The following is a 16,792-nucleotide window of genomic DNA, read 5'->3' on the forward strand; positions in this document are numbered from 1 at the left end:
TTCGTCACTCCAAAAGGTCGAATTCACCGTTCGTTGGAGACGTATACCGCTGCGCTGCTAAACAAGCCGTTAACATCGCGTCGCTCTGCCATCACTACTTTCGCTGCTCTCGCACATTGAAGCTGCGTTGTTTGTGCATTTTTTCGTATTTTGTTTTGCTGTCGCTTGCTCCAACATTTGACCGCCAGCACAGCAGTCAGTTACCCAGCAGGAATATTTTCGCAACATCACATCGTGTTTAGCAACCATGTCTCTTGAAGAAGGCAAGCGTAAGCGCTCCAACATAAAGCGCAACATTTCGCGTATTAAATCGATCGTCGAAGCGGCAAGGGAGTCAGATGATAAACTTACCAATGCTGAGCTTCAATGTCGACTAGGAATACTGGAATCTTACTTCAAGCAGGCCTTATCCGTCCAAGCTGACATTGAGGATTTAGATCCACTTGACAACGGCCGCGCAGATCTGGAAGATAGCTACGTAGCAGTTAAGCTGAATATTCAAGCGCAACTTGGAGAAGATGCTAACGGTACAGTGCACTTTCCCGAAACGTCAACACCAGCAGTTGTTAAGCCCTCGTCGCATCTGCCAAGACTAACATTGCCAACATTTAGTGGCGATTACGCAGACTACAACAATTTTATTACGTCATTTACCCAGATCATTGCTCGCGAACCAAGGCTGTCGAACATAGAAAAATTTAACTACCTGTTGACTTGTTTAAAGGGTCCCGCGCTAGAAACGGTTCATGCATTCCAAGTCACCAGCGAAAACTATCCGAAGGCTTTGGATAGGCTCAAGCAACGGTTCGACAACCCAACGTTAATTTTTTTTGGAAGGTATTGCCTCACTGTTCGCATTACCGGCACTGGAAAGGTCAAACGCTCAACAGCTGCGCAGTTTAATAGACAAGGCATCGGCAATTTTTAGCTCCTTGGAGTCAGTAGGAACATTTGCAAACATCGCACATGCATTGCTAATTAACATTGTGATGGGCAAGTGTGATCAGCAAACCAGGAGCAAATGGAACGAGTCTCTGGACTACAAGTCGCTTCCAACTTGGTCACAGTGCACTCAAGTCGTGGAACGACATTGTCAGTTCTTGCACTCATGCGAGGCATCGTCACAACGAAAACCCGAGTCTGGCAAACAAAATCGCGCAAGCAATCGCATGCAAAATTCGTCATTTGCTATCACTAACTCTAATTGTGTTCTTTGTTCCAGTTCCAACCATAAACTCGTCAGTTGTTTGAGGTTTAAGGAGATGAACACAAATCAACGCTTTGATCTCATCAAGAAGCATGATCTATGCATCAACTGCTTAGGCAATGGTCATAGAATGATCCAATGTCCATCCAAGAATCGCTGCCGCTGTTGCAATCGAGCACACCACACGTTGTTGCATCATGAGAATGCATCTCAACCCACTCAAACAACTCCAGTGGCAGGTCCCGCATTCCAGCCTTCGGGGTCTACTCGACCTACATGGCAAACTTCATCTCAAGAATCGACAGCAACCCACTCGCACATGGGTGCATCGGAAGGTGGACAGGTGATTCTTGCAACGGCTATGATCCTGGTCAAGGACGCTACGGGTACGTATAAGTTGGGCAGAGCCCTCCTAGATTCATGCTCTCAACTCAATTTCATCACTGAGGATTTCGCGCAAAAACTACGCCTTCGACGTGAGAAACATAATGTGGGCGTTCGAAGCATTGGAGACTCGCTAACCAGCCTTAAGGCGCGTACGACCACGACCATCAAATCGCGCACTTCAGCCTTTCAACTGTCACTTCAATTCGGAATCACCTCGCACATAGCATACCAGCCAGATGCCGAGATCGACACGTCCGGTTGGAGCTTGCCAGCCAATACCAAATTAGCAGACGAGATGTTTTTTAAGCCCCGGCGCATAGACCTGTTGTTAGGAACAGAGGCCTTCTTTGATGCTCTTGCTGTTGGCCAAATTCGACTGGGTCCAAATTTACCGACGCTTCAGAAGACGTTGTTTGGTTGGGTCGTCTCTGGTAGGTTTCGAGGTGACTATAACGTGACGTCATCATCTTGTCTGCTGTCAAACGAAACCTCAATCGACGAGAATTTGCAACGCCTATGGCAACTGGAATCCATCGACACGTCACCAAAACCAACTCAGCCAGACCATCGAATTTGTGAAGAGCATTTCACAAAAACAACTCATCAAGACCACACTGGTCGAATTACTGTAAATCTGCCATTTAAAGACAACCCAATTTGTCTCGGAGATTCCTTCGATATCGCTCGTCGGCGATTCCTTGCGCTTGAGAGACGTCTTCTACGTTCGTCCGAAATCCGTCCGCAGTACATTGCCTTCATGGAAGAGTACGAAAGTCTTGGCCACATGTCAGTAGTAGCACACCCCAACTTGAAAGAGCCACACTACTATATGCCACATCACTGCGTGCTTAAACCTAGCAGCACGTCAACCAAATTGCGAGTAGTGTTTGATGCCTCGTGCCGCACCTCAACACAAACATCATTGAACGATCATTTGTTAGTGGGGCCCACAATTCAACAAGATTTATACATGCTTCTATTACGTTTTCGTCTGTATCGTTTCGCCATCACCGCAGATATCACTAAAATGTACAGGCAAGTACTCGTAGAAAATAATTGTCGACAATTTCAATACATACTTTGGCGAGCTTCCCCAGACTCAGATCTCCGCACGTACCAGCTCAACACTGTAACATACGGAACAGCTTCGGCCCCATACCTTGCGGTACGCAGCCTACACTACCTGGCAGACCAACATATGGCAGAGTTTCCGATCGGCGCTTCAGCAATAAAATCATCCTTTTATGTCGACGACATGTTATGTGGTGCCGACGATATAACCACGTTACACACACTCAGGCATGAAGTTGTTGAAGTACTCCGTCGTGGACAGTTTCCAATATCGAAATGGCACTCAAATCCCCCAGACTTCAAGGAAGGTCAAGCAACAAAGGAGCTTCATATCAACGACGATTTTGTGACCAGTGCATTAGGAGTAACATGGCATCAACGAAGCGACATATTTTCGTTCGGCTTTAACCCGAAACAATTCGGTTACAAAGCGGACAATATTGTCTATTGCCTCATCGCTGTTTGATCCACTTGGCTTGTTGTCACCATTGATAATCACTGCCAAGATTATCCTCCAAGAGCTATGGTTATTGAAGCTCGATTGGGACGAGTCTGTACCTCAGCACCTACAACAAGCTTGGACAAACTGCTTAGCATCATTAAACTCGATTTCGTCACTCATCGTGCCTCGTTATTGCTTGCAACCAACCGTACGGAACATACAAATACACGGGTTTTGCGACGCATCAATTCGAGCATATGGTTGCTCTGTATACATACGTACGGAAGACCTGGATGGACATGTTGAAGTTCAGTTATTTACATCGAGGTCAAGAGTCGCTCCAGTCAAAAGGCAGTCGCTTCCCAAACTTGAACTTTGTAGTGCGCACCTTCTTGCATCTCTCTACGCAAAAATAAAAGATGTTTTTACTGATCAACCTCTAAGCAGTTACTTTTGGGCCGATTCACAACTAGTACTGCATTGGCTTCAACAGCATTCAATAACGCTTTCAACTTTTGTAGGGAACAGAGTATCGGATATACAAGAGTTGACTGTAGGTGGACACTGGAGATACGTACCAACGCGCGAGAATCCTGCGGATCTTGTATCTCGAGGCTGCCCTACTGCAGAACTTAAACAATCGACTTGGTTTTCCGGTCCAGCTTTTTTGTTTCAAGATCAGACTAAACGGCCAAATCAAAAACCACCAGTTGACCTCGACGGAGACGTCATCAATTCGGATCGTCAATGGCATTAGCTCGTACCCCCATTGCTTACGTCTAGTCGCCTGGTTATTCCGGTTTTTTGATTCGTCCAGAAAGAGATCAAGGTTCACTACCGCTTCACCATCGCCTGACGAATTGCGACGCGCTTCACATTGCTTAATATGGAACGTTCAACAGCATCACTTCTCTGTCGACTTTCAGTTACTAAAGAAAAATCGATAATTAAAAAGTAATTTAAAATTTTTGACTCCATTTATAGACACTTCGACTGGATACGAGCTTATCAAGGTTGGTGGCCGTCTGGACTACACCGAATTACCAGACAGCCAAAATCACCCATTTCTGATGCCCAGTAATTCACAATTTATTTTGACGTATGTACGCCATTTACATCTTCGCAATTACCATGCAGGCCCAAAAGCCTTAGTCGCCTTGATCCGCCTTGAATATTGGATTGTGAACGCCAGAGATTTGGCCCGTCGCGTCGTTCGTTCGTGTGTGCATTGCGTTCGATACAAGCCCACCTTGCTGCAGCAAGTAATGGGACCCCTACCAAGAGAGCGTGTCCAACCAACACGTCCATTTGAACGCTGCGGAATCGACTTTTGCGGACCAATAAGCACTTACCTGCGAGTCCGAGGAAAGACACCTACCAAATCATACTTGGCGATATTTGTTTGTCTTGTCACTAAGGCGGTTCATATTGAGGTGGTCTCGGACTTGTCTACAAAAGCATTCCTGAACGCTGTAAAACGTATGGGTGGTCGGCGAAAGATGCCGTGCCACATTTTCTGCGACAACGCCACGAATTTTGTAGGAGCATGAAACCCAGAACGAAATTAACAAATATTGCTCTTCCGATTTTATTAATTTCCATTTTATCCCACCTAGGGCACCCCATTTTGGCGGCCTCTGGGAAGCAGCAGTTAAAAGCGCAAATGGACTGCTCTATCGCACATTGGCTAATACAAGATTAACATATGAAGAACTGAGCACTGTAGCTGTGGAAATAGAGGCCATACTAAACTCGCGTCCGCTCTCACCGCTATCATCAGATCCCAATGACTTTGAAGCACTCACTGCTGGACATTTTTTGGTCGGGTCATCTCTACGTGCCCTACCCGAAAGCTCACTCGAAGAGAGAAATATCTCGAATTTGGATCGATACGATATGATTACGGCCATCAAGCAGCGCTTTTGGCGCCGCTGGTCTTCAGACTATGTCAATGAACTACGCTCACGAGTCAAGTGGACGACACCTACACCCAATCTTGCAGAAGGTACGCTAGTGATCATCCACGACGATAACCTCCCACCACAACGCTGGAAGCTTGGTCGCGTTGAGTCGACCGTACGTGGACGAGATGGTCATGTTCGAGTTGCGCGCATCCGCACTACTAATGGGAGCTGTTGCCGGCCTGTTCACAAACTTGCCATCCTGCCAGTGTCCGGAAAGTGCATCCTTTCAACGGGGCCGGGATGTTGGATCACCCTTTATGCTTAAATAATTTACACCTAATTAACACTCAATATGTACAAATAAACATCCACTCATTGTAAATTTGCATACGTACACACACATACACACAGTCAATATTACTTATTATTGCTCTCTAATTCTCTTTAGTCTGATAAATCTTTCGCTTGTAAATAATTAGCATGAATTCCAATAAATCATTCTGGTCTTATCGCTCACATCAAGCAGTTCACTACAGTCTTTTTGGTTCGCAAGTGATTTCGCAAGTTTTGCATAGACACATACGTTTGGATTTCGTTACTCTTCTTGTTTTTCACTGCGCAAGATATACACCCCCAATTTTCTCGGTTTTTTCGTCATCCAAGAAAAAGGCTTCTTGGAACAAACAATTGATGTATGAATTTTAATATGAAAACGTATAATCCGTTGGCTAAGTGGGATGAATCTGATCAAACAAATGCGTTTTTGGTGTGTTTTTAAAAATAATTTCACCATACATTGAGCGCTTTTCAACTTTTCAAGTAGGTACGAGTTAAATAAAAAAAAATGTAACATATGCGTGGTGAAATTTTTGAAACGTTTACCATGAAGGAAATAAGTAATGAGGTTTGTTTTGATTTGTTTTTAACATGCTGATTAACATTTTTGTCTACGTGCACATATCTCTTCACACAAAATGTAAGCACGAACAAAATGTGCCATTCTCAAATAAAAATACTTTGTGCTTATTCTTACACCGAAATGAGTGGAAGTAGAAAGGTAAGTACAATAAAAAAGTTGTTTGATACATTCCAACGGCCGATTCTCTGTTTCTGATTTTGCAATTGGGAACTCGCCTTCAGGTAAAAAGAATATATTGTTATGTGATTGAATATACCATTTTAACTGGTAATAGTACATAAGAATGCAATATCTTAACCTGAAGGCGAGTTCCCAATTGGTCTATATCGGGAGTCCTTAGTTACCCAGCGAAAAGAAAAGTCCTCTTTTCATTAGCATTTATCAACAACTTACAATGGATACTCATGTGGTTCAAACACATCCTAGGGTTATCCAGGTCCACGTTTTGGTCTATATCTCGTGACCCTAGTTACGGAGGGGCATTAAAAATACTCTATACTATAGCAATCATCAACAGCTCCCATTTGCTACCCATATTGTACGAACACATCCTTAAGTTATCGGGGTCCACATTTTGGCCGATATCTCGAGACCCTAGTCACGGAACGGCATCAAAAATACTCTATACTATAGAATCATCAGCAGCTTCCATTTGGTACCCATATTGTACAAACACATCCTAGGGTTACCCGGGTTCACGTTTTGGCCTATTTCTCGAGACCCTGGTATCCGATTCTTAAAATTTCAAAATACAAACCATCTACTGAATAGTCCAAACAAAGCCTAAAAATTTGGTTTGGATAGGTGAGCCCGTTCTTGAGTTATAAAGTCTCAACGAAAAATGGCATTCATTTTTGTATATATAGATTTACGCTTGTGTTTACCAAACGACCAAGAATGCATTTTTCGATTTTTACAATGTCTGATTTGATTGAGCAGAGAAGTACCATCAAATTTTGTTTGCGGAATGAAATTTCGGCTGCGGAAACGTTTTGCATGTTGCAGAAGGCATTTGGTGATTCGACCATCTCGCAGAAAAATGTTTATAAGTGGTGCAAAGACTTCAAAGTGGGTCGAGAACGTGTTGATGACTTGGAGCGCTCCGGACGACCATCGACGTCAACAGATGACCAACACGTCAATAAAGTGAAGGAGTTAGTGCTCAAAAATCGTCGGTTGACTGTTAAAGACCTTACTGATATGATCGGAATATCAGAAGGATCTGTGAAAACCATTTGGGCCTACGAAAAGTCAAATCTCGTTTGGTACCGAAAACTCTCAATTTCTTGGAAAAAAGGCTTTTAGACTATCAGGACAAGCTCAAATACATCATTACGGGAGATGAGACTTGGATTTATGCTTACGACCCTGAAACAACCGACGAATCAAGCGAATATCGTACTAAAGGCGAGGCCAGACCGAAAAGAGCACGTAAAAGTCGTTCAAAAATAAAGGTCATGATGACAGTTTTTTTCGATTTTCGTGGTGTGGTGCACTATGAATTCCTTCCACCTGGCCAAACTGTTAATAAGGAATATTATTTGAGCGTTATGCGTCGCTTACGTGAAGCAATTCGCCTAAGAATACCAGAATTATGGGCCAACAACTCTTTGGTTTTTGCATCACGATAATGCACCGTCTCACACTGCACTCGTTCTTCGTGACCATTTCGCCAAAAATTCTACGCATATCATTCTGCAACCACCGTATTCGCCTGATTTGGCTCCGTGTGACTTCTGGCTATTCCCGAAGCCCAAGAGACCTCTCCGGGGAACGCGTTTCGAGTCGATTGAGGAGATAAAAACTGAATCGAAGAAGATGCTGATGGCTATACTGGAAATGGACTATTTGGCATGTTTCGGGGATTGGAAAAATCGTTGGCATAAGTGTATTTCGTCGAGAGGGGATTATTTTGAAGGAGATGAAATTGATTTACAAGAATAAATAAAATTTTTTCATTTTACAACCAAATTCCCCTTACTTTTTGCCCACAGTATGTCTGTATGTCGTATGCTAATATACATAACATGCATGCATACAATTTCGCGCAATTGTCATAAAAAACCCAAAAAGAACATCTCATATGTAATAATGCATACAAATTATATGGACATATCAAATGAACAAATCTACTCAGTACGCAAGCAAATAAAGGGTTTTTCAATAAGGGCGGGTAGATGTTGAAATGGAATAAAATGGCGTTTGCTGTGTGGCACGTAGCGCCGTCCTGCTGGAACCACTTGTCGTCTAGGTCCATATGGTTCAATATGTGCCATAAGAAATTGGAAGGGCCACCACGTCTACCGAAAAATGGGCGCAATGCGCGCAACGTTTGCGTTAATGAACCCTCATTTTGATAATAAAGTTTTATCATTTGAACGTGCTGTTCAATCGTGTAACTTGCCATGATGATTTGGCATAAACAACTGAATAATAAACAAAAGATATGACAGATGTCACCAAAAAAAAAATGGCTGCCACAGGGCGCCAAAATCGACCCGCGCCAATTGAAAAACGTTTGCGTTAATGAACACTCATTTTGATAATAAAGTTTTATCATTTGAACGTGCTGTTCAATCGTGTAACTTGCCATGATGATTTGGCATAAGCAACTGAATAATAAACAAAAGATTTGACAGATGTCACCAAAACAAAATGGCTGCCACAGGGCGCCAAAGTCCACCTGCGGCAATTGAAAAACGTTTGCGTTAATGAACACTCATTTTGATAATAAAGTTTTATCATTTGAACGTGCTGTTCAATCGTGTAACTTGCCATGATGATTTGGCATAAGCAACTGAATAATAAACAAGAGATTTGACAGATGTCACCAAAACAAAATGGCTGCCACTGGGCGCCAAAATCGGCCCGCGCCAATTGAAAATCTCTTTATAAGCTCTACATGAAAAACATTTTTTCACACTTGCGTATCACTCTCTCATTTCCCTCCGGCAGTCATATTAATTTATTTCCTACTGTTATCTTGTGGTGAAGTAATTTCTGAGTTGGATTTCTTACCCGTGATTTGTTAGAGCCCAAAATGAGGAACGGGCCGGGACTGGACCTTCTCTATGAATTTACCTTCACTGATTTGAAGCGTACAGTACATACAATGCTGTGAATGCATGCTGGGTTTCTTGAGAAATTTTACCGTAGTATTTTTTGCAGTGGCAAGTGCACATATGTACATACACACAGCATACCTATATATAATACATGCGCATATGTATATAAATTCACAAATTAAAATTTGCATATGCCATCTTTTTGTGTGCCTGGTAATGAATCAATTATATATAAAGGATTTTAATAAGTTTAATAGACAGACATAATACATGTACATACGTGAACTGTTGAGCGCTGTTGATAACAACAGCACAATGCTTGGACATTTTTTGCGATATTTTTTCTCTGGCAAGTGCACGTTGCCGCATATGTATAAATTCACAAATTTAAATCTGCATATACCATCTTCCGGTGTGCCTGGTAACGAAGTGTTTTTATAGAGGATTTTGATTCAACTGAAGGGATTCAACAAAGTTTTACAAGGCACGCGACAGATAGACATAATATACATATGTATATAATTTTGGATGAATTGAAAAAAATTCAAATATATAGGTCATATAATATTAAAAAGCTACCTAACATTCTTTGCTTCTAATCACCAACAAATTCTTATCGACTCCTACTAAATTTACAAAATTCAGTCCCTTACTGTTAACTTTTGGTAAAAAATGTATCTGTGGTGATTAGTCTTCGCGAAACAAAGTAACTTTAATGTTTGTTGATTTAATTTAAAAAGAAGAATTCAAAATGCATTATAAAACGACCTCACATTTTGTTGTTTGCGTTTTAGTAAATTTAAAAGTTCATACAAATTTTATGAAAATGTTTACTAAGTTTTCGACTCGAAATTAATTTTAGACAAGAATTCTTAGAACATACAAGTGTTTTGGTGCATTGATCTATGTATACATATGTACATATATCGGTATATATGAACACATTTCATGTTAGTTATGTTTGTGCAAAAGTTCAATTGCATCTTCAATTCTTATAGTGTTACATATGTATGTATGAGCACACGCACTGCAGCAACAATGACCTATCTCACGACGCATAGCCTTATCATATTTACATTTAAATATGGATTTATTTGTTCCTTTGGCAAACGATTTTTTTTTCAATTTACATTTATTGCAGGGAATAATATAGGTATTCATTTTCTAGATAGTAAAAAACTTTGAAATTTAAAATAAATAAAAGAAAACTTCAAAGAACCGTATTTGCATATACATACATATGAATGGAAAAACTAAGTTCTATTGCATCTTTAATAAATATAGTGTTGCACGCATAAGTATGCACTGAAGCAACATGACCTACCTACCTCACGCGATGCTCGTGCATGCTAATAATATTTCATACAATAATTAAGGAGTAAATATTCGAATGATTGAATTCCCGCCTAACATATGTTAAAACAATTCTATTTTGCATATATTAACGTTATTAAAACACAAACTCACTTCTCGGTGTCTGCGAAATAACTCAATTCCTTTATTCAAATTTATTTACAGTAAACCTTATTTATCTAAAGCTTACATCTAACGAAATCTCTTAAAGTTCTACTCTTACTCTAATTTCTCTTATTGCTAAATTTAAGATTAATATTTAAATATGTAAGTTAATATGTTTGTGTATGTAAGTATGTACGTATGTAGATATGTATTCAGGTATTTATGTGTTATACATGTATGTAGGTATGTATCTTATGTTACACCTCCACCCGTAGACTAAGCAATCCCTGCTTGTTCAAAATGAACTTATTTAAGGTAAATGTTTAATCATATTTTTTATATTGGTATACATTATTGCAATTATTTATTTTTATATTTTTAAACATTATTCACATTTTCTAGTTTTTCTGAATATTTTTTTTTTCCTTTCTTCATTTTTTTTTTCATGTTTTTCGTTTTACTTGGGATTTATATATTTTTTTAAATTTATTATCGTTTGATACTAAGTAATTTCCATCTTGTTTATAATTAGTAATTTTCTTATATTTTGGTTTTGATTTGCTAACCCTGTTATTATTAACAATGTTGTTGGCAAAACTGTCTGTGTCAACTCTATTGGCTTTCTGATTCAATAAATTTATTTTATTAACTTTCTTTTCATGTACTTTTTGTGAAAGCTTGGATATTTCTTCTTGTGAAATCATATTATTCAAAAGATCGCTGGGTCGAAAATTAGTAGTAGTATGAATTGTATTGTTGTATGATATTATGGCTTTATGTACATTTTCGTCAATATCATCTTTATTATTTGGATCCGCATTAAAAAGACGAATGTGCTCATTAAGGGTTCCATGTAGCCTTTCTATATCTGCGTTGCCAGTTTTGAGATACGCTGTGGTAGTGTGAAATTTTATTTCTTGTTCCTTTAAAAATTCTCTTATTACGGCAGTATCTAGTTCGTTGTCGAATACTAATAAATTTGGCTTTCCTAAATATTGGATTCTTTGCTTAAGTGCTTTTAGTATTGACACCCAAGTTCTATCTTCTAAATAGTACGCAGTTGCGTACTTCGTTAACTTATCTATGCTTGTGAGATACATGGTGCCTCGTTGTGGGTACCATATATCTGCATGCACAATATCATTGTGCTTTACAGGGGTGGGCGTAATATTTAAATTGTATTTAATCGGAGACCTGTCGTGTTTTGCCAGCTTGCATGTTTCGCAATTGTTTATGTATTTCTGAATTTCTTTTTGTAATTTGGGATAAAAATACAATTTTCTTAATTCTTCGTAAACCTCATTAATACCCCTATGATTATTTTTAATGTGTGTTGTTTCAATTAACTCTAGGAGCCTGTCTCTATCAACTACATCTTCCAAAAATAAATTTGCTTTTAATATTTTGAGATTTTTGTTTCTGGCAAAATATTTAATATACAAAGTTTGGAATTCTTTGTAGAGCTCAATATTTAGACAAAAAACTACTACAAGACCTTTTGAAGAAAGCTTATCCTTCAAAAATTTCAAAATACCGTCTGTATTTGCTATTTTTAATATGTGTCGAATCTTATTTTTGAACATTATTTTCGTCTTACAAGAATTTTCATTTGACGTTTGTATAAATATTTGATTTTTAAACATATTAATAGGACATTCCGTGATTTTAATAAAGTCAGCATCATCAGTATCTGCGCTGTGAACTGTATTGGCATCTTCGTCAAACAATTCATTTAAATTAATATCAATTTCACTATTTGATGCCTCATAACTTAATCTACTAAGGCCGTCAGCTATTACATTTTCCTTACCTTTTATATAATTAATTTCGAAATCGAACTCATTTAGCTTGATTTTCCATCTTTGGATTTTTGCATTAGGTTCTTTTATATTATTAAGCCAGACTAAAGGACGGTGGTCGGTTTTAATTATGAATCTACGGCCAAAAAGATAAGGACGAAAATATTTTGTTGCCCACACAATGGCTAATAATTCTTTCTCAATTGTGCTGTAGTTTCTTTCATGGCTGTTTAAAGTGCGACTTGCAAAGGATACTGCTTTATTTCCCTGCATAAGTGCTGCTCCCAATGCAAAATTACTTGCATCGGTTACAAGTGTAAATGTTTTATTAAAATCCGGATGAACCAGTATAGGGTCATTCTTAAGTAATTGTTTCAATTTTTCAAAAGCTAATCTATAATCTTTGTCATTTATATTAATTCTTGCTCCTTGCTTTAAATATTTAATAAGGTGATGAGCTACTTTTGAGTAGTCTTTAATAAAACGCCTATAAAAACCAGTTATGCCTAAAAATGACTTAATTTCTTTTTGTGTTTTGGGTAAAGCTATTTTCTCTACCGTTTTAAGTTTTTCAGGGTTTGGTTTGATACCTTCGGCAGTGACAACATGGCCTAAGAATTCAGTTTCTTTTGCCAGAAACGTACACTTATCTACTTGCAATTTCAAATTGGCCTGGCTTAAACGTCTTAATACTTTATCTATTGCTTCTAAATGTTCTTCAATACTTGTCGAAAAAATTAGAACGTCATCTAAATACACTAAACAGATTGAACCAATGTATTCTTTCAATACGTTGTTAATCAGTCTCTGAAACGTCGCTGGCGCATTACGGAGGCCAAAGGGCATGCGCAAAAACTCGTAATGGCCAGTTGCTGTCGAAAACGCGGTTTTTGGAATGTCGTCTGGATGAACTTCGATTTGGTGAAATCCCTTCGCCAAATCAAGTGTAGAAAAATATTGGCATTTTCCTAGTTTATCAAAGATATCATCAATGTTAGGCATTGGAAATCTGTCTTCAATAGTAATATCATTGAGTTTACGATAATCAATTACTATGCGCCAGTTTTGTTTATTGGAGGAGTTTAATTTTTTCGGAACGATCCAAATTGGGCTATTATAAGGACTATTAGAGTGTCTGATTATGTTTTGTTTTAGCATGTTTTCAATTTGATCATTCACCTCGTCTTTATGCACCTCGGGATATCTGTATAACTTCGAGTAAACTGGCATATCGTGTTTAGTTAAAATCCTATGTTTTATTTCACTAGTAAAACTTAAACTGTCGGCTTTATCATAGAATACGTGTTTATATTTTTTAATAATTTTTATTAACTTTTCTTTTTCATATTCTTCTAGGTGGCTCGTTTGAATATGGGATATTACATTAGCCCTTTCAACTTCACAATTAAAAAAATAGTTATCCTTATAAGCTAAATCGTCATAGACTTCTTCTTCTTTAGATAAAAACATAGTAATTACTGCAGTACTGGTAATTAATTGACGATTGGGTAAATCGATGATGCAACTTAATTCTTGTAAAATATTATTACCGATAAGTCCATCAAAATTTTTATTAAAAGCATATTCTAAAAATTCACAATGATAATTATTTACATTAAACTCTTTAAATATTGGAAATTTGCAAAGTTTGGTTATTGATATTTTAGTACCTAATGCTCTTGCTACTACGTTTACATCTTGCTTAAATTTAGGGTGACAAATATCAGGATTAATTATACTAAACTCAGCACCAGTGTCAATTATAAATTTTAATTTTTTCACTGGATTGTTAATAACTATGTAAGGAAGTTTTGCTCGCCTGCTATAGGAAAATTTACATTCGAATTTCCAATTTCCATTGGTTCAAATTGCTGATTTGTATTATTAAAACTATTTGCATTTTGGTTGTTTAGAACTGGTTGCCTAGTTTGGTAAGATCTAGTATCAGGGATAAATTGTTGATAATTTCTATTCGATGTTTGTGAAAAATGTGAACGTCTTGTTTGACCTGTGGAATTTGAGTTTGATGGGTTATTATGGTATAAATTTGGATTGGGAAACTGTTTATTTTGATAGGGTGTGACTTGCTGGCCTACTGATACTTGTAAATTAGTTCGATTAGATCTATTGCTACTGTTGTTACAACCAAGTTGTCTTTGACGATCGAAATTATTAGGGTTATTAAAATTATCACTAAAATTCGTTCTTATATTTGTATTAATATAATTTCTTTTTGCTGGACCAAACTGGGTATAATGTTGATGTCTGGCTTCTAATATTATTTTGAAAGCACCTTCTATAGTACTCGGATTTCTAGAAAATATCATTGTCCTTGTAGGTTCTGGGAGGTTTTCTCTAAAAGTCTTAAGAGCTATTCTATTTACTTCTTCGGTCGAGTAAGTATTATCATTATGAGTCAAATTTCTGTTATGAATTCTATTAGCTAATTTATTAATTTTGTAGTAATAATTTTCGATTGTTCCCTGCATTCTGCAAGTTTTTAAACTATCCATCAAGTCATTACTGTTGTCTTTCTCGCCAAAATTTGTGGTTAAGATTTCTTTTAAAATAGGCCATGAAGTTACGTTAGGATGTCGATGAATAGCTTCCCTAGTTTTACCAATGCATTTGTTTTTTATGTAACCAAATAGCACATTACTATTAGCTGAGTTGAATTCAGAAATTGTAGGCAAAATATTCTCAATTTGTTCTATAAAGTCTGGTAATTGGTTTGGATCATTGCCATCCAAATTTTCAATGTTTTTAATGCACGCTAATACTAAATTAAATTTACTTATCTCTAAAGTTTCCATAATGATTTTTTTTTTTTTTTTTTTTTTTTTTATGCGAAATATATATAGTGTATGTATGTAATTTTAAATTATTCAAAAAAATATAAAGTATGTACTTATGTATGTATAGTATAGTATGTATGTAATTTTAAATTATTCAAAAAAATATAAAGTATGTACTTATGTATGTATAGTATATGTGAAAATTTTCAGTACTTATGTATGCTCCGCTTGCTATTATTGTTGCTAATTCTTTTTGTTGTTCAGCTCCAAGCGCTGCTCCCCTTTTTGCGTTGTGCACAGATAATAAGTGGGTGTTGTTTCTTTTTTTGGTTTTGTGCAGCCAATATCTTATTGTTGTAAATTTAAATTTTAATTGTTTATGCGAGAGTTCATTGGTCAATTCACGATTTTTACTAAGACGTTTCTTTTGTTGGTTTGTTTGTTGTAGGTATTGCACCTTCTTATAGCTTTGTTGTTCTTATTTGTATAGCAATTCTTGCCTATTATATGTTTTGTTTTTATATTAGAGAGTCAAAATAAATGATTTAGCGAGCGTAGAGTGGGAGTGCAAGGCAGTGTCTTATATTTTGTTTTTTTTTTATTTATTATCTTTTCTCCTGTTTTTTTTTTTTCTTTCGGTTTTTCTCTTAAAATGAGAGTCCAGATAAATATTAATAACGGACACTTGATCTCTTTTTATAATTTCGCTGATATTTGCACTTGAAAAGGGTACAGGTTCTTGTATGTCGTTACAATTTTTTTTTTTTCACTAACCTCTATGAAGGTCATTCATTGGAACTTTTCCTCAGTGCATGTGTTCTTAAATTTTTCCACAAGCCACTTTCATTTGCCGCTATATTATATTTTTGACACAAATGTTCACTATTATTTGTATTTTCTTTTACAACGCTTTTTACTTTAATTATTTATTGCAAATCACACTAGTAAAGCTTTAAAGTTTTCCACTGACCATGCCAGAGGTCTTAATTTTGCTCACAAATATGTGAATTTGTTGGGTTAGCCAACTTCACAACTTTTAAGTTATTTTTTTTTTTTTTTCTTTTTTTAAATATCAAACTTATTTTATTAAACCGTCTAACAGTTGAGTAACAAATATTTAAATCAGCTTAAATAATGTTTAATATTTTTTTTCCTCGTCGCCATTAACGTTATTAAAACACAAACTCACTTCTCGGTGTCTGCGAAATAACTCAATTCCTTTATTCAAATTTATTTACAGTAAACCTTATTTATCTAAAGCTTACATCTAACGAAATCTCTTAAAGTTCTACTCTTACTCTAATTTCTCTTATTGCTAAATTTAAGATTAATATTTAAATATGTAAGTTAATATGTTTGTGTATGTAAGTATGTACGTATGTAGATATGTATTCAGGTATTTATGTGTTATACATGTATGTAGGTATGTATCTTATGTTACAATATGCATGTACATATTTGTATGTGTGTATCCTAGCCTATGTACGTATGTACATATATGTATGTGTTCTGAACTTCCAGCAAAACAATGCTTATTAATATACATATATGCATGTACATACAACCGCACACACAGGCACTCACTTTATTCCTCTAAATGCTTATGTCGTTTAAAGCTAAAATTCTATGCCTAGCGACTACAAGAACAAAATGCATTAATAAGCGCAAGCGTAGCGGCCGTCATTCTAGTCGCCATAGTGCTGAACAGCCTAAAATAGTCGCGGCGGCGCCGAACAGTTTCAACT

The 16,792-nt window shown here is 37.1% G+C and overlaps 1 protein-coding gene across 1 annotated transcript; it reads left to right on the top strand.

Moving 5' to 3' along the window:
• The first annotated feature begins 247 nt into the window (after positions 1-247).
• LOC129250228 (uncharacterized) lies at positions 248-5,336 on the top strand. Its single transcript, XM_054889863.1, has 3 exons — positions 248-819; positions 875-2,629; positions 4,724-5,336. The coding sequence occupies exons 1-3, from the start codon at positions 248-250 to the stop codon at positions 5,334-5,336; spliced, it is 2,940 nt and encodes a 979-aa protein (XP_054745838.1).
• Positions 5,337-16,792: the final 11,456 nt, after the last annotated feature.

The sequence above is a fragment of the Anastrepha obliqua genome, chromosome 6, assembly GCF_027943255.1.
Source record: "Anastrepha obliqua isolate idAnaObli1 chromosome 6, idAnaObli1_1.0, whole genome shotgun sequence".
NCBI classification, from domain to species: domain Eukaryota; kingdom Metazoa; phylum Arthropoda; class Insecta; order Diptera; family Tephritidae; genus Anastrepha; species Anastrepha obliqua.